Source organism: Dermacentor albipictus, chromosome 9, assembly GCF_038994185.2.
Source record: "Dermacentor albipictus isolate Rhodes 1998 colony chromosome 9, USDA_Dalb.pri_finalv2, whole genome shotgun sequence".
Classification (NCBI taxonomy): Eukaryota; Metazoa; Arthropoda; class Arachnida; order Ixodida; family Ixodidae; genus Dermacentor; species Dermacentor albipictus.
The window spans coordinates 12,541,427-12,566,213 of record NC_091829.1 but is presented as its reverse complement, the minus strand read 5'-3'; the positions used below and the strand labels follow the sequence as shown (position 1 = coordinate 12,566,213).

Sequence of the window (24,787 nt, the reverse complement as noted above, 5' to 3'; positions counted from 1 at the left end):
ATCCATGTTTTAGGGGTCCATGTCTTAGGGGTCTCCTCCTTATTTATTTCACTTTGGCAGTGTTTCCACTTTTGTAAAGCCTAGCTTCAATTGTAATGCCTTGCTGTAGAGATGGGGACCTGACTTCTTTACTCCGTTCGTGCTTGCAGCCTGGGTGATGCGTGGGTGGTTCCACGGGACATGTGGAAAGGCTATGAGTCGGAGAGCTACCAGCCTGTCTTCTCGGATGGATGGGCGCCTGACTGCAGCGGATCTGACGACCAAGCTCCACCACCCTCACAGCCGCCTCGTATGCGCCGACGGTCACAGGAAGAGGTCAAGTTTTAGTACTCACATCACATTTACATATCATGTGATGCTGATGTAATAGAATATCCCTTGTATACTCTTGTTACACAGAGGACTTCATGTATCAGGGCTTGACTTCTCATTAGCCTGCTTTGTACATTTAGTAGTGCCTTCGTCATGGAGTTCTCCAGAAACAGAAACCAGGACCTGTACTTGCAAAACTGCCCCGTTATAAGATTTTTATCCCATCAGCCAGTTTTCCTGTGTCGGCCAGTTATGGTAGGGGTTGGTGTGATGAAGATACAGTTGCCGTAGTGATGGCCAGTCTCGCACCACACTTATGTAAGAGAGGTTTTGTCAGCATGGGCTCAGGTTCTTGGAATGCAAAACAAAGCAGCAGCATAAGTGTTCATTCACAGCTATTGATTTCTTAAAATTTGTCGCGTAAATATTAACATGAAAACAAACGTCCCTCACTTGCATAGTGTCATAAAAGCAGTAGCCAGAGATGCACTCAATTAATCAATGTGTTTTGCTTTGTAAAGTGTTGTCTGCATCTCCAAATGTAAAGAAGTAATGGCTGGTTGACAAAAACAGTGCTGCTCACGTGTCATTACATCTTTTGGTTGCACAGGTGAATTTATGATGCACGGGAGCATCGCTGTACAATGCCATTTTTTCATAAGAAAAAAAGAAACGGACTGTATCCCTAGCATAATTGCAAAATCCACTCCTAGCATTGTGCGTAACATCGCACGTCCTGTTTCTCCATTTCCTTGCAGGTGGAACTGCGGGATGTTCCCGATTACCACGCCCATCGCGGAAATGTCGTGTCGTCACAGCATGACATGGACAGTCGCTATGGTGGCAGTGACTATCTCAACGAACGCATGCCAGGACCACTGCAGGCATCGCCTTACGATCGGGGCTTCTCACCACGGGACCATATGGAAAGGCAAGCAATTGCTGCTGTTCGTGCTCATCCGATGGCATAAAGCACAATTGCACACTGCAACAGGATGAACAACTGGATTAGTTGATGCTATACGTCACTTTCATTTTATGTGATAATCGCTTGCTGATGTCCCCAAGATAAACAGCTATACACTTTGTATATCCAGTGAGGCATTATTAAATATTTCCCCCCTGTCATCAGTATCATAGCCATCACTATCATCCCAATCACTACTTATCAAGCATGCATAGAATGTAGCTGCTCAGAAGAGTATAGGCTTGGGCTGGTTGGTAAGACATTTCATTTCATTTATTTCATTTATTATCACCTTGAAGGCCCGAAGGCATGTGCTAAACAAGCGCTAAACAAGCACTGACCTGTCTAGTCTTTGTGGATCGTCCTTTGCGTGCTAAGCTTCCAGTGTAGCTGCTCGGACAGATAATAAAATTCTTTGTTTGACAGTGTGATTGATGCATTGCACATATAGCTATCCCCTTCTTTCTTTAATGCAAGAAGCTTAACATATTACTCTACATTTCTCTTTTCTACTTCTGAACATGTGCACCTTCCAACACAAATGTACAGTAACATCTTTTACAAAAATTTTTGAATGATTCTTTCTTTTAAGAAGCACCAAAAATATTTAATGTCAAGCTTCAACTAGCCCAGCTTTCTTCATTACCTTATCCAATGATACCAATAGCTAGGAAAATGAAATGTTTTTTTATTTGCCTGCAATGCAAGGGCGGTCTATTAATCCAAGGCATTGTTAATGGGTGGCTCATTTTGGAAGATTGGCTGTTCATATGGGCAAAATTTAGCCACAGGATTACCAGAATGTCAGGGAAGTAGTTACTGATACATGCATTACAAAAATTTTACAAGGGCGGCGAAGCACTGTCCCTTTTTGTAACTGCTGCAACTTTACAACCCGACAATGATGACAATGACAACAATAAAGTTTGCATACAGATAATAACGTAGAAAGAAGACAGTTATTTCTGCTGAAGTTCTTCGAAGGTGTGCACCTAAACACTTGTAGCCACATCAGGTTGTCTAAAGCATACAACAGATAAGCAGTAGAGTAACAACTGGTACCAAGACAAGGCAAACACACTTGAAGACAGACAACATCAGGAAATCTAAGGGCTCAGTGTGGGTAGGTTCGGTTCATGTGGGCAGGAGTACTTGGGAGGTGTCTGGCAGAGATGTCTATGCTTCAGTGGACTTAAATAGGTAGATGTTCAAGGAAGGCCGTGATGAGTCACATCCCATGACCAGCTGCAAACCAAGCAAATTATAAATGTCGTACCTCCTACCATTTCTGAGCTTGGCAATCTGCCACAACAAGAACCTGCTTATGAATTATTGTCGCATCTCCTCCTTGGCACTGTTTTGTTGTAAACTCTGTGCCATCATGTTTCGTCTTGCAGGCCTGGCACCCAGACTCCATCGGAGTCAGACCTGCAAGACCCACGGGACCAACGCTCGGAGCTCAGTGTGGACTCAATGGAAGCCGGAGGAGGCGACCCACAGCGGCAGTGGCGAGCGTGGGCTGAGGCCCTCCGTGACCAGGGAGCTAAAGTAGTGCAAGTGGTGTACCCCCGAACTGCCAACAACGACAAAGAGCTGACCGTCGTGCGAGGAGAATTCCTCGAGGTACGTGCTTGCTTCAGAGTCCTTCACCACTTTCCCACAATAGCCACAATGGATTCCATCTATACATTTTGTTCAAACAATTTCTGAAGCCTTAAACTACTTGTCGTTTCATCTACTCCTGCAATGCCAACACTGTAACGGCTTCTCCAGCTTGCCGTAGGTGTTGCTTCTGGAAGAAATCTTCCCAGCACTACAAGGCATACGTCAGTCATTTGAGGGATGCTTCTGCTGTGCTTGTAACAAGCAGTTTGGGCTCTTTGGTGGTTCTTCCTTTAAGGACCTTCCACCTGCCGCAGTGGCTCCATGGTTATGGCATTGGGCTGAGCATGAGGTTATGGGTTTGATTCCTGGCATCGATGGGAGCAGTATGGGAAAACACTTGTACACCATGCTTTGCATGCATAAGAATCCCAGGTAGGCAAAATTAATTTGGAGCCTCCACTGTGCCGTTCCTCATAACTCGCTGTACAGGTTTTGGACATTTTTATCTAATTTAGGAACCTTCAAGAACACAGTGTAGGATAGTTGGGAATTGCTGCAGCAGTGCTTTGACATTTGAGCCCAGCACATGACAGTGTTATTTGGTTACTTAAGTCGTCACATTGTCAGCATCTCGCTGTGAGCACAAGATTATTAAGTTTCTTGTCATAGGCATGTGAAAGACTGGCAACAGCTTTTCAGTGTTGTAAAATGAGGTGGTGTACTTTTGCAAATTAGCCGTGCGAATGTTGAGCTAGATGCCTCCATCATTGCAGATCCTAGATGATAGCCGCAAGTGGTGGAAGACGCGCAACATCCGAGGCCAGGTTGGCCATGTGCCGCACACCATCGTCACGACATACCATGCCGACGACTCTGGCAGTGTTGGCTACGAGCGCTCCTCGAGTCGCGAGAACTACGACCGCTCTCCTTACCCACCTGGTGGAGCGTTCGCCGACATGGGCCTTGAGGTAATTGGCATAAGCACCTGGTTGCTGTCCTTGGTGTGGCTCACAAATAGAGTTGGTTAATGGTGGCCAGTTTGTATTGCAATTCATCCTCTCTTTGAAGAAGCATTTGGAAAAGTATTACGTGCTCAACAAGGCAGTCGTACAAAGCAGTGCAATATATACTTCGTAATATGTGTAGTGCCTTTTCAGTTGCACATATGAAAAAACAGCAAAGCAACGAAGTGGACTTGTTGTTAGTGCATGACACTAAGGTGCACCAGCTGTTTCAGGCCCAAAGCAGATGTGTAGCAGTTACGATGCTATTAATGACTTAAGTTAAAAGCACTTCACTGTGATGTATATATTCCATTTTTAGTGCTTTCTTCCAATTCTTAGCAAGTGCAATTATGCAAATCTCTATATTTGTACTGTCGCTAGCTCAACACACTGAATGGAACAACAAAAAAAGTTGTGTACAGAGCAGAGTTGTTTATGAGCTAATTTTACTAGTCTGTAAAATTTCGCGACAGAAGAAGAGGGAGAGAGTGACAGTAAATGTTCCACAGAAGAAAAAGAAATGATCCAATGGTTTTCAGAACTAATCTGCTGTTTCCCTAGATTAATGTGTATGCTTTTCTACCAGCTCCAAATAACAAAATAGCTTTTTAAGACATGATCATGCTTGTTTTTTTGCTTTGTGGTTTATCCCTGTGAAACTATGGATATTAATAAAACTGTCTGCTAGACTGAGCTCTGTCCTGTCAATATCATTTGTCTACTTGCCTTGCCCCTTTTTGCCTCGTTTCGTTCTGTATATGTACTATTATCACAACCTCAGAATGAGAAAATGAGAAACCATGCCAAGGACTTGTGAGCATATCTAGTCTTTTTGTTTATATTGCATTCTTCTCTGTGAACTCAAGTGCTAGCTTGTGCTGTGCTGTCCGCATAACTTGTTTCACTTACATGTCTAAGTTAGCATGTTAAGTACGATGCAATACCAATTAGTGCCATTTACACTACTCCGGTCTCTCGTCTCTTGTTGCAGGGTGACTCCTCACCACCTCATGACCTCGGGGGTGACTCAATGAGTTCATCGGGACTGGGCATGGGAAGTCCACGTGGAGGCGGACCTCGCCAGCCCCCTGCTCCGGCCGACTGGGTCCGCCGCGAGCGACAGGGGAAGAAAGGTGAATTCCGCTACTTTTAAGGGGCGTGCCTCGCCCGTTTCATCACCCCTGCTTCTGCTGTTGCGCGCTGGCAGGCGACGAAAACTGACAGGACAGGACTGTGCGTGACCCTCGTTATCCTCCGCCCGCGGAAAATCTACAAATCGTCCCCGCTAGCATCCTTGCTTGTACACGCCGCTGCTGGACCCTCCTCCCCCACCCAAGTGCGAGAGTGGTTTCGAACATCTCCCGTGTGCTGCGTATCGTCTGTCGTCTGCTGTTACCCCTGCTTTCGCTGTCGTGTTTGTGTGGCAGACGATGAAATGGACAATATGCTGCGCTTTCCTTGTTGACTGCTTTGAGAAGTGGTTGTTTGCTGTAGCATCCGTTTGATGTGTCTTTGACCTACGAGGTGTGAAACGATTGCCATGCACAATGTTAGCTGTTAGCACTTTCAGGTAACCGCTTGAGATAGCGGAAGCAATCATACCTGAAAGCTTTCTCCTTACATAGTTTATTGCCAGTTGACATTGCAGTACTCTCTCACCGATGTGAGTGGAGAGTGCTGTCTTCATCCTTGTGAGGCAGTTCATACATCTGTGTCACCACAAGATTTATCTTTGAACAAACAGAGGAGAGAGAAGTTCTACAATAGCTATTGCTTACAATGTAGTTATGCCGTCTTTGGAGCATGCCATGGGCTCACATTGCTACACATCATTGAGTAGGACAGAGTTGCTTTAGTTCTCTATTTCTTTAGGGGCGTGGTGAAAACATGCCAGGTCACGTGATGCACGCCCAGCGTGCCTTTAGCATTGCCGTTCATTGTTCATTATCAGTGAGGAGAGGAAACAGCACCACATTTTTGTTCCTGTTTGGCTAGTGCTAACTCAAAAATGCTGACAGATTCCATAGTGAAAGAAGAGATAAATTCAAGGTGATTGTTGAGCTGGCAGACAAAGACAAAAGTGGTGCATTTTCTTGGTGAGAAGGTGAAAAAACTTCCTCTTTCCCCCCCTTTGTTTGTGGACATCTAGCTGAGATGTGGCCAATCGAACAGGCTCTTCATACCTGCTGTCACTATGACGAGAAAAAGCAGCTTCTTTTCGATTCTTCAATCTCTTGTGCGGTAGATCACGCATTCTCGAACATCGAAATACTGTTTCCTTTTAAGTCATTCCTGGCAGTTGAAAAAAGAAATTACATATAAAAATTATAGAAAGAGTGCCATTCTTTTTTCCAAATTTGGAGGGTAGAGATATTTCAATACAGTTGATTCTTAATGAGGTTATGGATATTCTAACCCTTTAGAGGCCGGCTCACATTAACGTTTGGCAAGTCGCACTGTGCTGCCAGCACCATGGAATGTCTGTGCAATACCTTATTTCCGAGAAGTGTTGTGGCCTAAGCGTCACTGGTGCACTTCACATGTGCAACATTTCTACAAGTGCTGTCAAACCATGGCCTGTGATGCCATGGCTGAGGCTTTTCCAGGCTTGTCTTGAATGGTTGCGGTTTCCATAATGTGTCAGTATCTGCACTGAAACATACATGCATCTTTACAACAAGAAGTCAACAGGCTGGCTGCATTTTTCAACCACCACACAAGCGTAGTAGTAGTGTGTACTGTTTAACGTTTTGCAATCAAAACTTTGACTGGCAAATAGTAGTAGCCCCATCAGCGTGAAGCCAATTTTAGAGATCACCAGCATCATAGTGCAATATGTGGATGTTTTCGTGTGTTGGGGTGCTTTGAGTGGGCTTCAGTGGAGAACATGCTGATGTGGTGAAGTTTCCCTTTGTAACTGCTGTTACTAGACACCTGAAAACATTGTTACAGCTGTGATGTTGAAGACAGTAGTGCAACCAAGACTTTTTAAGTCTTTGCTTGTAGTTGATGCTGCCTGAAGTACACCCCAACTTGGCACTGGTTTCTTGTCTGTGTTGTTCAGCTTGCCTAGTGTGTTGCAGCTAAAAGACCTGCGCAATGTTGCATCTGTGCTCCGTGTCTAGAGCCTCTTTAGTGCTTGTACAATTGGTGTGCTGGACTTCAGCTGGTAGCAATAGGTAGTTAGGTGTTAATTATACATAGTGGTGTGTCTGAAGAAGCTGATATATCTGCCAAAATTGTGAGGCACTAACAGGAGATGCTAGACCTTCCGGTGTGTGCTATAGCTATGTAAATTTTTGCTACTGGCCAAGTTGATCTGAACCAAGAGAAAGTAGACTTGGGTCAAAATGCCACGAGAGTGAAAACTAGGTGGCTTTTAAGCAGTAGATAGGCTATTTCTTGCTTCATCTGTCTGCAGCAAAAAACATTATGTACTGAGTTTCATGGATATATTGTTCCTACAGCATGAATGTGAATGATTTCCAAGGAACCTGCAACTACCAACCACCTTGAAGAGATTCTCTATTGTCATTCAATAGACCAAATCTTATGCATTTTACTTCAGCATTTTGCATCGGTCTTTGTTTCTCGGACAAAATTCAAAATACTTGCATTATGCATGACCACTTTCTCACAGGCTAGTGCTTGTGGGCATCCACCGCCTCTAATGGCAATTGCCATGATAACAGAACGATGAATGCTGAGTCATGCAGGCGAGAGAAGTGTAATGCATCCAGCCTAAGGTTTGCTTTTACTCCCTTGTTTGTGGCAAATTTAAGCGTACACCCAGTGATTAAATGTGACTTCTACATACAGAAGTTGCATTTCTATGTACAGAGCACCTTACTGCTATTGCACATAATAAACACACTCACTGACAGGAAAATAACTTAGCTATATCTGTTGTTCAATATCAGGATACCCAATAATATTCTCTCATTTTAGGTTTACTTTGTTATATTTGATAATTCATTACATCAAGGCTCAACTGTAGCCATTACCAGTTCAGCATAACAGTTGTGCAGGCATCATTGTGGACATCTTCCATATGTTTTGCTTCAATATGGTTGTGGAACATTTTAGCAGCAACGGCTACAAGAGAGACGGCCTTTATTACCCTCAAACGTTCATACATGCTCAAGTTTCATATGTACCTTTTTATTCCAGTAGAGAAGAGCCTTTAATGTGTTAATGCCCTTCTCTTTGGCAAGAGAGCTGGAATCAAAGTGAGTAGCTGTCATTATGATATCGAAGTGGCTTGTTGCTAGTACCTACACAGCGAGCTGTGTGTGCGGCAGCATTTAGGAAAAAGCCACAAGACATCCATACAGACGCAGCGCTCCTACAAGCTGCATTTATTCAAAGCCACTAAGGATCAAAACAGTGTTGTGATAACAGAGTTTGCATTTCCAAATTCCAAAGCCATATGTTTGGCTTTTCATGTGTACTGCCAAAATGATGCCATACACAGATGGACATTTCAAGCGCTTTTACCATTTTGTAGTGTTTACATTATGAATAGTTTAGAATTGGGCCACCTGAGAAGGTGCACTTTTCTCTGTATGTCTGCACTTAGCACTTGCAGCTGTTTAGTATGTTGAGGTTGCTTAGTGCATGTCTTGCATCTCACCTTCGGTCTTTATAGAGAATCGAGGATCAAGATATATGTCACAAAACTTGTGGCTAGCTAGACTCGTGTGCTTTACAGAACAAAGCATAGTGGCTTGTCTGAAAGTTAATGAAGCACTTTGTTGCATGTTGAATGCTCGTGTGAAGTGTTTTTTCTGGTGATGTACATTGTTTCTGGTGTATTCGTCGGCATTTGATGAAGGTGTCAAAAGCACTTGCAGCACAGCAGCTGTTTTGGCGTTTTGATTTTCTCACACTTGCTTTTGTGTTCACTACTTGAACTATCTTGTAGTTCAGCATCGTTAGGTTCCTCCTGTTATGCAGGACACTTCCTTCCTCCTTTCCTAACTGAATGCTTTACACAAGCACACATTCTTAAGGATGCATTCCCACTTTGTTATCCCATTTCATCTTGAAGGCCTAATACTTCTTACATTTGGGTCAAAAGATTGTTTGTCCATTATCTTTGGAAAAACAATACACTGGAGCTGTTTTTGTGCCGTGGCATGCGGTGCATTGTTAAAACGCTGCAGTTTGTTCCACGCATTGTTGGTGAAGGATCGCGATTTAAACATTCCATTATTGAGGCACTGCTGTTAACTTGCACTTCCCTTTTCGTTATGGCAACATCGTCGTGTTTCGTGCTCTGGTCCCTGGTGGAAGGATGATGTTGCAAATTTCACAGTGGACTTAAACAGCAACCTTTCACTAAATTCTGTTCTGTTGTCATCGTTAGAAGAGTGGTGTTCTTACTGAACTTTGATGGGCTGTCAGTTGTTTTAGATTAAGATGTTTAGAGTTGTCTTTTCCCTTCTCCGTCCCATTTGATAATGAGAGTCAAGTTCTTCCAGATATCCACTTGTGTACATAGAAGAGTAGCTTTGAACTTGTTCTTTTTTTTTTCGTCAGATGTCAGCTAAGTGGAGTTGTCCCTCTGTGGTAGTAGTAATGAGGAAACAATTTCAGGAGCTCTGTAACCAGAGAGGTGCTTCTTGTTGGCAGTTACTGGCACCGAACAAATGACTGCATACCAATTTGTGCTACTGAGTAACATTTTCTTTTAGTGAGCCAGAGAAACATTGTCCAGCATGCCATTATTGAGGTGGCAGTCTTTTGCTGTGTCAGAGCCATGGTTGACCTTTCTCAGCCTATTGCAATGATTGCTTATGTACTTCTTCCTTAGGTTGATGAGATGGTATCCTGCGTCAGCCTCCTCTGGAGGTCGCACTGTGCTGTCATGGTTCATTCACCGCACCATTCTCTTTTGCGTGTTGGAAGTGATGCGTTTGCATAACACAGCATAGGTGTGTTTGTGCTTCAACCACTAATGCCGGGAGCTGCACATCTTGCAGAGGTTAAAAAAAATGTTTCCGACGGTTACTGGCGGCAGTTGCATGTAGCAGCACTTCTGTTGACATTGTCCTGTAAAGAGTGACAAGTGTCCAGCGAAGCCTGTCACTCGTGCGACAAAAGTGCCTTAGAGCTCGTTTATGGATGAAACATCAAGTTTTTCAGAAGGTGGAAGGCTTTGTGATTGTTGGGCTCGAAACTGAAGAGTTGTGCACGTTGACTGTTTGTCAAAAGAAGTGTTTTGCAAACAGTACATGTTTGGCACATTTATCCAAGTGTTAACAGCACTTTAACGTTAATGTTAACAGAGACATGTTAGCGAGAAGAGATATAGATATATACTTACTATATACAGAGGTTACACAGCGAGATCCATATCCCAGAATGCCAGTCTGTCCCAATTTTGCCATGTTCTGTGTCCTGTGAGATATTTTTTTTAACATTTTTGTACTACCTACCTCTTTAAAAAATTTTTGTCCGTTCGTGTGTAAAGATCAAAATGAAACACTCAAGTAGCAGTTTGGCTTTGGCTTCATCCAAATGTCACATTCCAGCCATCGTGAGTGTTGATGGCACTTGGCGTTGAATTTTTATTTGTGGACCACTGTCCAGTTTTACTTTCAGGTGTCGCACTTTTTATTGAGTCTTGTACAAGCTAAAGTTTGAGTGACGTGCATCAATAAAGTCTTCCCCACCTTACCATTAACAAAAACTGAGTGTGTTGTGTCTGTTCTCTAGTGCTGTTTGTGTTTCTGCATGCATGCAATTAAGATATACATTGCTGCACTTGATCTTGTTTCACAGGGAGCAATCTTGTAATAGGGTGCGACATTGGGATAGTTCGTTCCCTTAGCAGGTATGGGAAACAGCACAAAAAACATGGACAAGGACGCAGCCTTCATGTCGTATTTTTTTAGTCTTCGTCCGCACTTTTTTCGTTTTTTTCCACACGTGTTAAAGGCAATTTCACTTGCGATTTGGCAATTGCAATGTCGTTGGTGTGGCTAATAACCCATCAGTCCCTTTGGGCAAGCATTTATATAATGTTCAGATGCCAAACACCTTTGAAATGCAAGTTGCATAGCACAAATGGGGACCAAATAACGTCATGCCTCATCAGACACACCCCATCACCTGCCTGCTTGAACATTGTTTCGATCTAACAGCGGGTACATAAGTTTTCCAGAAACAGTGCCTACATTGTCTTTGCTGATGGAAAGACTACACCAAACAATAATTTAGTCTTCCAGAAAGTGTCCCAAAAATTTGAACTGCAGCCGCTATGGTCTGTGTGTGTGTAACTCGGATAATACAAACCAATTTTTATGGCCAGATGAGGTCAAATGAACAGACACTGACTGCACTACCAACTACCTGTACATTAATGTACAGGTTTACAACACTTGTCTACTTGCACTGACATAGTTATCTTTTTGCATTTTACTTTATATTCTAGACTACTTGTCTTATGACCAACTATATTTTTCTATAAAGACTGTTGCATGCTATATTCCACTTCATAAGTTTTTTAAAATTTCCAATAGCAGGAGTGCTTCTGAGAGCTGAAAAATAGCAGCATTTGCTGTCCTTTAATTCTTGGCATTGCAACAATCTTTTTTTTTTCTTCCTTTTTTTTGAGATAATTCTTTCAGTGTTGGTGAGTGCAAGTGCATGTCGCATTTCGTGACACTCAAAGTTCATGCACTGTGTGACTTCTGCAAAAACTGAAAGGTGCAATTGCCTCTGTAAGCAGAAGATAAAAACTTGGGACATCAATAGTGACCGTGTTTCAATGCGACGGTAAGGTATGAATAAAAATTAAGCATGCCAATCTTGTCTACACTCCAGATTACCCATTAAAAACCCTGCATCTTGGCTGTACTAACATTCTTTAACGTGCCGCCCCTACTGCATGCAATGAGCTATCTACAATGCCTGGCAATTCATCTGCAAGTACGCATGAGATGTTCGATGTTTCGAGCTAGTGCTCTAAGAGAGGTGTAGCATGTGTGTTGCATTGTGGTGGTGACATGAAAATCCTACTCCTATTGAATTCCTATTAAAACATGAACAATGCTTGCCCTGCCTGAATATTGAGGAGATTGTGTGCATCTCATATATCACTATGGTAAACTCGGTTAAGAAAATGGGCTGCTTTGTAGTCGACAGATGAGGTTACACAGCATAAGGTCAAAGCAGAGGTTGCAGCTGCAAAGGTGCTTTGTTTGTGCTAACTGCTAAATAGTGCATGCCGCCCTTTTTTGCTCATTCATGTTAAAGTTGTGCTTTGTCTTTGCCATGCATCTTGCTTCTTTGCAGTATTGTGAGCAATTTTTTTCTCCTGTATTTCCTTTATGCACATATTGGTAGTAGACATAGCAGTCATGGAGTGCCACTACTGGTTAACAAGATATGACCATCATACATGGTTTAACATACTGATAACCTTGCACCTGTCTGTCTTATGCAAGATATAAAAATGCACAGTGACAACGCTACTGTTTTCAATTAAGAGGTGTGTATTGTAAGTAGCTTACTCTACCAAACACTCAGAGCAGCAGTGTACATTTCAACCAAGAGTGAATAAGGAAGTTGCCATCCACTTGAAAGTAGCATTATGTTACTTTGATGTGGATGGCAGTAATGTGAAGCACAAGCCGGCATGATGCAAAAGTCAAAGCTTCTTCTGCGGCAGAACCAATCACAAATTTCACGTTAAAAGGCAATACCCAGTAATTCGCCTCTATCGTCAGACTGCCACAGACTAACAATGGCTAGCACGACGCTGCCATATTTGCATGTTCTTATCTACAACATATTTCATGTTATAAATTTACAATATTTTACAACATAATAATAATAGACAATGTCACATTAAATTACATGACACATACTATATATTTCTTTCATATGCAACACACTATTTTTAGTTCGCAATGTAACCGTTGCAGTACAAGGAGCCATAATGTAGGCACAAACTACCCTTTGGCAATATACCACGGAATTTCAGCTGACATGCATTATGCAAAAGTGCAAAAAGACAGGCAAGAGCTGTGAGACCACTGGTTTTTATATAAGCGTGAAATTCGGGAAGTACTTTCAGTAGGTGCAGCCGCTGGGTCAAACAAAAAAAAATTTTGCAAAATTGCAGTGGCTGGCACTCTTATAATGTTTATTTTGACGAACTAAATGTTTTCATTCATTTACACAAAATATCTTGTTTCATGACATCACATTTAGAGAGTAAGCATCAATGCAAATAATGCGCTTCACCAACATACAGGCATAAACATCAAGTCATGGCAAACTGCAATGGCCACAAAAAGGGTTCCATACAAAAATTGCAGAGACTGATGAGGTCCGGATGTATACAAATTACCCATCCCTCCCCCACCAAATGCTGGCCCTCGTTCAGGTGTCAGCAGAGTGAGGTAGTTCTCCAAATCATAGCACTCATAGTTTCAATCTTGGCAATCATAGATTTCTTTTCATCATCATCACCGTCATTTATTAACCCTTAAAGGCCCCTTTCGGGGTATTACATGGGAGGGGGGGGGGGGGGAGGGAGGACAGAAATGCAGAGTAGTTAAAAGTGCTATGGAAGTTAAAAACAACAAGACAATAAGTCCCAATACACATGAATAATGATTGCAAACCATTGCATTTATTGTAATCGCTAAATATATGCACCTAAGTCGCTGGATGATGGGGGCCCTCTGAATGCATATATAGGTGCGGGGAAAATAAAGTTGGGGGTCTTTAAGTCACAGCAATGATGCGGGGCTGTCGTTTCTTGAAGGCGAGCTAAGGTTAGTTTGACCACGCCCCTACCAATACCACCTCATTTATACAGCAACATTCTGCTGAAAATGATAATGTTGCGAGTCACAAAGCTGTTTGAAGCCAGCAGGACAAAGTTTAGGCAAAGCCATGTACTGCACCCATCAGTTCCACCTTGGCTGAACCGACATACTTGCGACTTCCATAGACAGTGCTACGAGAGTTCCCTCTTTTAAATTTTATAAGGACTTCCATGCTCATATGCACCACTATTAAGAATGTTAAGCTGCTCTTGTAAATTACGTTTGTGCAATTCAAGAGGAGTCACATATCTTACCATGAAGAATAGGAAAAAGGAAATGCAAAAGCAAAACTTGGGTGGTGACACTACATTGAAGCAAGCTATCTCCTCTTAAAGTCATTGATTTTGACAGCATGTGACAGAAACAAAAGGCTCCACCTAAGCCACTCATGAAAGCTCAAACACATGAAAGTACTTCTATATCCGTGATGTAAAGCTGACAAACCGTTGCCCCAGTTTTGGTACAAAGAATTAGGACAATGAAGCTGTCCGCTTAGACACATGACCATGTCCCTACCTCATCGCCAGAATGTTACAAGTGAGGGCAAAGAATTAGGACAATGAAGCTAGTGTCCACTTAGACACATGACCATGTCCCACTCTCATCGCCAGAATGTTACAAGTTCGGGCAAAGAATTGGGACAATGAAGCAAGTGTCCGCTTGGTCAGATAACCATATCCCTACCTCACGGCCAAAATTTTACAAGTGAGGGCAAAGAATTAGGACAATGAAGCTAGTGTCCACTTAGACACATGACCGTGTCCCACCCTCGTCGCCAAAATGTTACAAGCAAGAGCAAAGAATTTAGACAATGAAGCTGTCCGCTTAGACACATGACCGTGTCCCTACCTCATCGCCAAAATGTTACAAGTGAGGGCAAAGAATTAGGACAATGAAGCTATTGTCTGCTTAGACACATGACCATGTCCCACCCTCGTCGCCAGTATGTTCAAAGTGAGGGCAAAGAATTAGGACAATGAAATTAGTGCCCACTTAGTGACACGGTGCTTGTTTGACGGCTTTTTTGGGCACGCAGCTTTCTTTATTCAGTAGAAAACAATCTCATCTGCTAGAGGGTGCTAAGGCAATCCCAACAGTGTGGCCCTTAAATTGGCCTTTAGATTTTGAATGACTTCAAATCTATGTACAACAGTGACGAAAACATGAGTTATTTCACCAGCTGGACACAATTTGTATGCATGAACTTCAAGAACAGAAAAACGTCATTCATTTTTGTATAACGTATTCTCCAGGCCGAGAGTCCACAGATTTCAAAGACAGATGCAGGGGACGTGAGGATTTAGCGTTCAACAATAGCATTCAAGTACACTATATAGTGAGTTGCCCATGTCCCAGGGGCTTTAACTAATGCTACAGTGCCCGATGCACTGTCAGATGACAGAGGACTGCGGCACCATAAATACCTTAAAACATGCATTCTCGTCGACATTACCGCGAATTGGAATGCTTAATGCATCCACGAGCCTTCTTTGAGGAGAGGCAAAATAACGATCATCCCATGTCTCTTTCTCTCTCTTTCAGAGACATACGAAGAAAACGATCCATATGAGTACATGGAAAGGAGTAAGTGCCATTTTGCTGCTTTTCCAAATCAGTTCAATTACAAGAAGAAAAAGAATGTTTTCAAGTTTAATGACTGAGCAGACCGCAATATTTGCAGAACTGCACATAGTAACATTTACACACTCACAGAATTTCGCCTTACTGGCTATCAATGCAAAATAACAGAGCAAGGGCCCATTTGGTCAGGTATTGCATGGCACCCGCCATGGTGACTTAGCAGCTACGGCATTGCGCTGCTAAGCACAAGTTCATAAGATCAAATCACGGCTGCGGCGGCTGCATTTCAATGGAGCAAAATGCATAAACGCTTGTGTCCTGTGCATTGGGTGCGCGGTAAAGAACCCCAGCTGGTGAAAATTAATCCAAAGTTACCCACAAAAGCGTGCCTCATAATCGTATAGCGGTTTTGACACAGAACCCAGAATTCGAATCTTTTTTATTATTGTTACACGGATTAATTAACGAAACATATTCAATTTGTATTGGAAATCTTGAATGTTCTCGTGCCTGCAGTATTTGGACTGAAGGCCTAGAAACTTGAAACACATATAAAAGTGAACACTAATTTCCTTTCCTTTATAAACTGCAGCCCGTTGCAGAGTGTTCTGTCATGATTGGTATTGAAAAAGTGTAAGGTTAAGGGTTTAAATACTGTAGAAATCCATACAAAACAGAGGTTGACAGCAAGATGGAGGCTTGAAATGATCAACAGTGTTTGAACAATTAAGAGGCGTCTCAGGCAGGAGCCAATGCTTCTACAAGGTGACTTGTCTAGTGACTGGTGACTTTTACAAGTCCCCTTGTTGGAACATTGGCTCCAGCCTGAAGCATCTCCTGTGCAACCACTGTTGATTAAATATTGTGTGCGAGAGAATAGTTAAGATTTCCAATACGAATGAAATATCCCTTGTTGATCAATCCACAGAAGACCCAACCAAATGGGTATTCACTACATTGATTCGCACTACAGTAGGATTTTTGTGTGATAACTTGCAGTGACATAACAGAGCCTCACTTTTCTGGCTGCCAATAGACTTATTACTGAAATCTATTTAGATATAAGGAAAACAAAGGCTTTGAGAGTATATTAGTGCTTCAAGATGCCCAAAAAGTCACTTTTAGCGACAGCAGAGCTTTCATAAATGACAAAACAATGTAAACACTGGGTGGGATTGGCACCACTCCTGGGAAAATATGGAACTAGCTCTTGGTGATGTCACGAGCTCTGATTAAGACCACTAAACAAGTAAATAAATGTCATTCTACTTGAACATGAAAGGAAATGCACTTTGACCAATTACACTGCATTTCCCTACCGAAGGACCTACTCACATGGCCTTTTCACACTGCTCTCTCGGCTATACCATATCTGATAGCTTTGCCTTCATAAAGCACTTAGTATATGTTGTGCACGAAGGCTCGCCCAGTATGCTCCCTCTTGCTACTTAAGGAAATGTGGTGCTACCTCTGCACAAGCCTGTGATTCAACAAGCACGGTACAGCTTGATATCTGAGCTTGCCGCTGCACTTAATTTCTCGTTAACTGCGCCGACGTGCTATACTTTATCTCTTACTTCTCTTTTCCTCATTCGGTTTTCTTTCCTTCTAGACATTCCTCCGGCACCTCCAATACCACCACCTGGTAAGTTTCTGTTTATTGTGTGTTTTTGGTTTTCTTTAAGGGGGAAGTATAAAAGCAATGCAAACAAACGTTCAACGCCTAGCACCTGACTTTAGGAATATGCACTGAGATATGCCCTCTTGTAGGACACCAGATGTAGTCTTTTCCTCTCCGACACCTTTCTTTCTCTCCAAGAACCAACTCTATCATCGAACAGCACCACTTCCAGGCTCAGCAAATAACTCACCCTTATCTCAAAATCGAACCTGGTATGTACCACAGCCAGAGCTATGCAGCCATTTATGATAGCAGCCCAAGTTGAGACACTGTGAACATAGTGTTGTGAACAGCAGTGTTTTTAAGGTATTTTGCAGGCCCAAGCAAAGTCTGCGCCCTCATTCTCTACTTTGGCACAAAATATTGATGCATTGATCCACTAACGAATTTCAACACCACTTTGCAAGACATGTACTAGTGATCATAATAGAGAAAATTATCACATAGTTTTCTGGTTACTAGTTTATTGTTCATTGAACAATCAGCCCTAAAAAGGGGATTGAATAAAAATCCAAAACAGAATCAAATTTGCACCTAACAGAGTACAACGCTGACTGAGGCCTGCTGGTGAAGCACGATGAGGGGTGACTAGGTGCTTTAAGCGGCTGCCTGTTCCACCTACAGACAAAACGCCCCTGGTAGTGACCACTTCCTGTACTGTAATTTTACAGTGAAAGCTGTATATGACTAACCTTTCATAGTACTTTCGGCGTCAAGCAACAAAAAAAATCATGTGAGCCGATCCTGGTGATAGTGCAGAAAGGGTCCAAGCTCAATGGCACATACCCCTGTAGGCTCGGGGACCTGTAACGTGCCCTTGAACTATTCTTGCCACGCATGGGACCCAATGAGGTTCCAGGTACACGGATAAGAATAGGTGTTTTTGAAAAAATGTTTCGTGCAAATTTTTCAAAAAGGGCTTCAAAATTATCGGCGCCAACCACGCGAACACGCTAGTGCCACTGCTCAAGCGCTTGTCGTTGTCATTGTCTTCCACAGCTGGCTCTGCTGCTGTTCATCATTCCAGCATAGAATTCACTTCCCTTCTTTCGTCGTAATCGGGAGGTGATATCTGTGGGGGTATGAGCCATTGATTAAGGGGGTGTGAGCCATTCAACAGCTGCATTATCGATAGGGCGGACACGTATATTTTGTACACCTGAAGAACAACATGCGTACGAGGAGCGCCGGAGGGAACAGCAACGAGAATGTAAACGGCGCCGGCGCGAAACGACCACCGACAAAGAATGTTTCTGTGATGCTGAATGAAAACGCAATCGCAAGCCCAGGCACCGTCGAACGAGCAACGACACCAGACTCACAACAAAAAAAATGACAACCATTCCACCCTGTAAAGGTGGAATGGCAGCAAAAGCACTTTGCTTTTCGTTTGAGAGCTTTGACTGTCGTCAGCTTTCGCTGCCATTCCATCTTCACAGAGTGGAATGGCTGTCATTTTTGTTCACATTTCTTTTGCACAAATCCCCGCAAACAATAAATTTAATTTAAATGCAAGATAACGCATAGCTCACATGGCACCATACAAGTCATACAAAAATCTGTTTGAAAATCTCAAGCCACCATGCAGGCTGGTAGAAGGAGTTTATTCCATGACAGCTTCAGTGCTACTAAAGCGTTTACATGGACAGATCAAAGGCAATATGTACCTTGAATACAATGCGATTCAAAATAATTTATTTCAGTAGCTGTAATCTGGAAGATGATCACATAGGTGTTGCAAGAGTATAATGAGCTATATTGAATGCTGTAGGGGTCCATCAAAGTTGCAAATGCAGTCACCTTAAGGCTTAGCGAAACAGTGATGATGTGCACTTTATACTGCAGAACCTCCGCTGCGTTCTTCGCGCGCTCCAAGTCTTGTCGATGATGGTGTTTCTGACCACTATCGACTAACGTCAACTCAGTCCCACCAGAGACATGCAAGCAGCAGCGGACAGGACGTGGAGGTGAGAAGCCAACATGACACCATGCAGATTCACACAAGCCAGTATCACTCGACGCCCGAGTTCACTCGACATGAGTTCAGTAGGCAAGTGTCGGATCATCAGGAATCGGCTCGCCGTTCTGGTCCCTTTGACGACGAAGCATTACCACCACCACCGAACCAACATGATACCAACCTTCTGGTGTCTACTCGTCCTTCTGATCAATATGACACTGACTTCCATGCAAGAGGTTTCGAACCCCACTCAGCACGCAGTTCCAGTCATTTTGAACAGTCGACGCCAACTCCACCACCGCCACCACTGGCAGGCAGCACTGATTACTATGCTTCAGGAAGTTCGGACCTGGCGCAAAGGCGGTACGACAACCCCAGCTCAGCACACCGTTCCACTCAACACAACGCTTCCGCAATGCAGCTGCCACCACCTCCGCCACCTGTAGAGCCATCTTCATCGGTGGTCTCAGGGGCACCGCGACGCCATGAGAGTGCTAGTTCTGCACAGCCTCCTGCTAAGGCAGCCCACCGTGAAGACACTTTCGACGAAGAACTTAAGCTCCGTGTGTCTCTAGGCACCAAGGCGGGCAAGAAATGGGGTAGGGCAACGGCAGTTGCTGCAAGCGCCATCTACATCACGCCAGAATCCACAGTCGAGGAGGTTCAGGCCTGGCTCACCGCAAAAGACTTCAGTGACAGGTGAGATAATGCTGCTGACACACAAGGTGCCAAATGCTTGTAAGTACTCATGGCTTTTAACAACTTTATATAAAAAATAATGCTTTTGTACTGTAAAATAAGGAGCAGTGGGGCTGTGGCTATGAGAGAGACAACGACGACGAGAGAGAAAAACCTTGTCATCTTCGGTCATATCTGGGTTGATACGCCGGCAAATGTCAACTATATCTTCAATGTAGCTCGTAACAGTTTCGCCCTTTTGTTAGGCATGACAGCGAAACTGTCGTTCAGCCTGAAGTTTGCACACAGCAGGGCAACCGAAGACTTCTTGAACTGTCATTCGCAATGCTGTCCAGGTGGAAAAGTCAGCCTCGTGGTTGTGGAACCAAAGATGGGCGACCGCCGAAAGGTAGAATGCTACGTAACCAAGCTTGTCAGCTTCCGACCATTTGTTGTGGGCACTCGCTCAGTTGTACGATGACAGCCAGTCCTCTACGTCATGATCGTCAGTGCCATCGATTATGGGAGAATCCCGTTGGCATGGCGCACCAGGACAGACAACTGGAGGCGGTGCCATGGGTGGCTCGGTAGGACTAGTCTCCTCAGGCAGGGAAGATTTCACAGGGATCATCCGGCTTCGGAGTTCCAGGTTTGCAAAAGGTCCAGCACCTTCCACCAAATGTCGCGAAGCTCTTTGGGCAGTAAGCGTTTGCGACTAGAATGATAGAGCAGCGAGAGGTAGTACAGCCGATCGAGCACCGAAACAAGGTTTTTCTCTCTCGTCATCGTTGTCTCTCTCATAGCCACAGCCCCACTGCTCCTTATTTTACAGTGCACTTTATTTTATAATGACAAGGCTGCTTTTTTTAATATTGTAGATTGTCATCTGCCGCTTGCTACAACCTCCATTGCATACAACCTTGTTACATAATGTTCCACTGGTGTCCCATCGGATATCTGAACAAACGATGTCGCACCGCCAGTTTTGCCACGACGCTAAATACTGTTAGCAGCATACTTTCACTGAAACATATAAACTGGAACACAAAGAGCTAAAGTGACATGTGTGTGCCTAGCTTGTAAATCAGTGGGGTAGAAACTTCAGTCAGTTAGTGTAGCACAGTTGAAATTCTGAAAGACCAGTCCTCAGACGAAATACACAGAAAAGAGCGACACACACGTTGTGTTGTATGTTGCGCTCTTCTACGTATTTTGTCTGAGTATTGATCTTCCTGAACTTGAGCTTGTAAGTATGTGTCATTAAAGAAATAAATGTTTTTCAGTATTTCACGTGGAACTGTTGTGAGAGGTGCTTTGTATTGTCCATTGTAAGCCCATGCATTAGCAAGAATGCACACCTTCTTGTGTAAAACACATTCTACTGAAGTCTTTGATATGCAGCCCCTTGTGTCACAGATTTTTGTGACAAAAGAGACCGCTTGCACATTTTTGTCAGTGCATTATTCTCACACTCACTCCCTTTATGACAGTGAACACTTAAGTAAAGTACTACACCCACATCCTATGAGGCAGCCACAAATAACTAATAGAGCTGCTAATTAATTCTGAATTATGGCTGTGGGTGTGTGCACAATGCTAACAATCATGAAAGGAATAAATTGTAAACACTAGCAATCTAAGCTTCAAAAGGCACCCTTGTGGCAGCGCAGACGGAGTAAGTTTGGAATGAAGCTTTTCTGTTTCTGCTACGTGAAAATGCTGAGAATGTGTAAACATCTTTTTTTTTTCTTTTTATCCAGGGTAAAAGGTCTCTGCAAGGAACTAACAGGTGAACACATGTTCGCACTCACCAAGGAGCGCCTGGAGGAAGTGCTGGCTGTCACAGAAGCAGCCCGCCTAATCAGCCACCTCACTGTGCAGAAGAACCTCTGTGGGGTGAGTAAAAAGGCGATATTGAAGCAAAGAAAATCAGGCTATAATAACTTATTATTGTTGTGGAATGCTCTCAACTTCACAAATGCACAATACACCTGCACAGATGTACTCTGTGTAGCTGCAGCAGCTTTCTTTTAGAAAACTCATCTAATCATAGAAAAGGTGCTGGTGAGCAGAACGTAGCACAAGACATGTCGCTGTCGGGGGGCGACCACATTGTCATCACGGAACGTACGAGCACTATAAAGTCCTTCCACTACCGCTGCCTGCATGCAAGAATATGCTATTTACTGTAGGCATCGAAAGCTACACTGTTCTTGTTTACTGGAAACGGCTGATATCCTGCAGTTTGCACCTGAAGCCAGTGAAGCAGAATAAAATGATATTCACTGCATTTACTATGCAGGCTTTATTTATTTATTATTGATTTGAAGACTTTTTTGCAAATATTGTCGATAGTACACAACTCGCGATTTGCCAGAAGTTGTAGACCACTCCGTGAGTGACAACGGTTTGTCACCTAACCTTGTGTCAGGATTCTCAAAGCTAACCTATCAACCCAAAGCTCATGACATCAAAGAGCACTCACCTCAATCTCTAAAGCTGTGGATGGCCGAACGCATGCAAAAGCCTACAGTAGGCGACTTGATGATATGCCCCTTCACTTATACGTACTGGAATTAAAGCTTTAGTCTAAAACTGCACACTATTCATGCAATGCACGTGGCCTAAATTGCACTTATCAAAAGATAAATAGAGTGATTGTGGAGTGGAAGGAATGCCATTTTTTGCAGCCCTATAGGGAGCAGGGCTCAGTGCTTTGGGCGAAGAGGAGGGAGTTAAGGAGGAAAGAAGAAAGAAGGGGGGTTGTCACGTTCACAAGGCCTGTGGCTGGCAACGGCAGGCAGGCGAGCAATTTAGATCTTAGACCCCAACCTCATTTCTTCTCGGAACTTAAACAAGTGCCCACAGGCACTGCCGTAGTGCCGAAGAACTCCTTGAAAGATGGGATATGACGAGGTTGAGAACTTGCCAGTGCACCGGGCACAGTTTCACTAGAATGCGAAAGCTAAAAGGAAGATGCGAGAGAACAGATAGTTCACAGTACAGAACGGCACAGCGCATTTATATAAGCGGCCTCTCAGATCTGCTGTTCCCTAGCAAAAAACTGATAGAAATTTGTACAAGTCCCTTAGGTCTTTCTATGAATCTGATATATATTCCTACCTGACACATAGAACTCTTTACCAGACTGGTAGGCAGCAGATAGACCTCACTGTGCTGCCTACGAGACCCAATAGGATGATGTATCAGTCCTTTAAACCCAAATAGAGATCATCATAAATTGGCTTTAGGAACGTGATTATCGCGGCATACAGTTCTCCAGGGTGGGTGAGGCTATGCATGCAGGATCTTTGCGTCTAAAAATTCAGGCGTCAGTTGGAGAGTTAGGTGCCGCAGCAAGGGAATGCAGTGACAGACAAGATTCTCGATGACATCTGCAATGGTTACACATGGCAGATCCAGCCATCCCCATGAGAAAAAAAAAAAGTGTGAACGTGTTAAAGCTGTTACACAGGCGCTGCAGCAATAGGCAACACAGCATGGTGTTGCATAGAGTCATCAATTGCATGGCATCAAGGCACTGTTGATGCTAATCTTCTGCTATATGTACTGTATATTGCAATTACGAAATTATATCGTTAGGAAATACCCTAACGAGTATTCCCTGTAAACTCCTAGAACATATAATGTATTCGCAAATAGCATGTCATCTCGGTGATCATTCCTTCTTTTTTCACAATCAGCACGGTTTCCGGCCTGGTTTGTCATGCGATACACAGCTTTTTGAATTTATTACTGAACTTCACCTGAATTTAGACTCATCACTTTAAACTGACGTCATATATCTAGACTTCACCAAAGCATTTGACTGTGTTCCCCGTCAGCGGCTTTTGGCCAAACTTTCATGCCTCGGTCTCGACCTTCTCGCACTGTCATGGATCTGTTGCTTTCTTACTAATCGATTCCAGTACACAGCTATCGGAAATCATTGCTCAACCACTGCTAGCGTCATCTCCGGAGTACCACAGGGGTCCGTCCTCGGTCCCCTTCTCTTTCTCATCTTCATAAATGACCTTCCCAACAGCATATCATCCAATATCCGACTTTTTGCAGATGACTACATAATCTACCGTCGCATTACAGACCCAGCCGACCATGCAACGCTCCAAAAAGACTTACATTCATTGGATACGTGGTGTTCCCACACTTTAATGAAACTTAACATCTCCAAATGTAAAGTTATGCAGGTATCCCGTAAACACTCTAACAAGAATCTCTCGTACTTTTTAAGCTCGACAGCCCTATCCACCGTTGAGTCGTATCATTATCTCGGTATTACTATTAATAGCAAGTTGACCTGGTCCGACCATATAACAAAATTGGCTACCGACACTAATAAATCACTTGGTTACGTCAGACGTACCCTTGCGCTGTGCCCCTCATCCACAAGAAAACTAGCTTATGAAACTTTTATTCGAAGTAAACTTGAATACGCCTAAGCTATTTGGAGCCCGCACCAAGCTTACTTAATTAATATGTTAGAATCAATACAAAATCGTGCCGCTAGATTCATCACTTCCAGATACAGCCGTGAAGAAAGTGTCAGTGCGATTAAATCATCTCTAGGACTCGAACCAGTGGTGTTGCGTCGAAAAATTGCGAAACTGTGCCTTTTCCAGCGACTTTATTATAACTTCCCCGAACTGCATGGAAGGCTTCTAATCCCACCAACTCGTACATCTCATCGCTTTCTTAACTCTTGCAGCATCCAGTGCTTGCATGGTTCAACACTTTCCTTCAATCAATCGTTTTTGCCTAGCGCTATTATAGAGTGGAACAATTTACCAGATAGAGTTGTCAATGAGCGCAACCCCATTATCTTCAAGCAGCTGCTTACTGATCACTTTAAACCCTAACCTTATAATGACCGTAGTGTGCCTTCATTCTTTTGCAATTGCCGTCTCACATTGTGACTGTTCTGCTGATTTGCTTTTGCATTCTATTCAGTGTGCCTCTTGGCTTTTTTTTTTGTTGTTGTTGTTGTTTGTTTGTTTCAATGTGAATCCACAGGCTGAGTCTTGTAAGAAATTGTAACCACATCTTTGTTTCTATCCTTATCTTCTGTAATCCCCCCTTATGTAATACCCCGACAAGGGTCCTTAAGGAAAAATAAATGATGATGATGATGATGTA

The 24,787-nt window shown here is 43.3% G+C and overlaps 1 protein-coding gene across 3 annotated transcripts in view; it reads left to right on the top strand.

The window, feature by feature from the left end:
* The window catches only part of LOC135911111 (uncharacterized), a 58,586-nt gene that overhangs the window by 28,519 nt on the left and 5,280 nt on the right, over window positions 1-24,787 (top strand). For all 3 annotated transcript variants that reach the window (XM_065443228.2, XM_065443226.2, XM_065443227.2), the window contains exons 12-20: window positions 150-315; window positions 1,071-1,243; window positions 2,677-2,902; window positions 3,658-3,852; window positions 4,880-5,021; window positions 15,276-15,317; window positions 16,927-16,959; window positions 18,841-19,654; window positions 21,394-21,529. In XM_065443228.2, coding sequence (XP_065299300.1) covers window positions 150-315; window positions 1,071-1,243; window positions 2,677-2,902; window positions 3,658-3,852; window positions 4,880-5,021; window positions 15,276-15,317; window positions 16,927-16,959; window positions 18,841-19,654; window positions 21,394-21,529 — 1,927 coding nt within the window. The remainder of the gene's footprint in view (window positions 1-149; window positions 316-1,070; window positions 1,244-2,676; window positions 2,903-3,657; window positions 3,853-4,879; window positions 5,022-15,275; window positions 15,318-16,926; window positions 16,960-18,840; window positions 19,655-21,393; window positions 21,530-24,787) is intronic.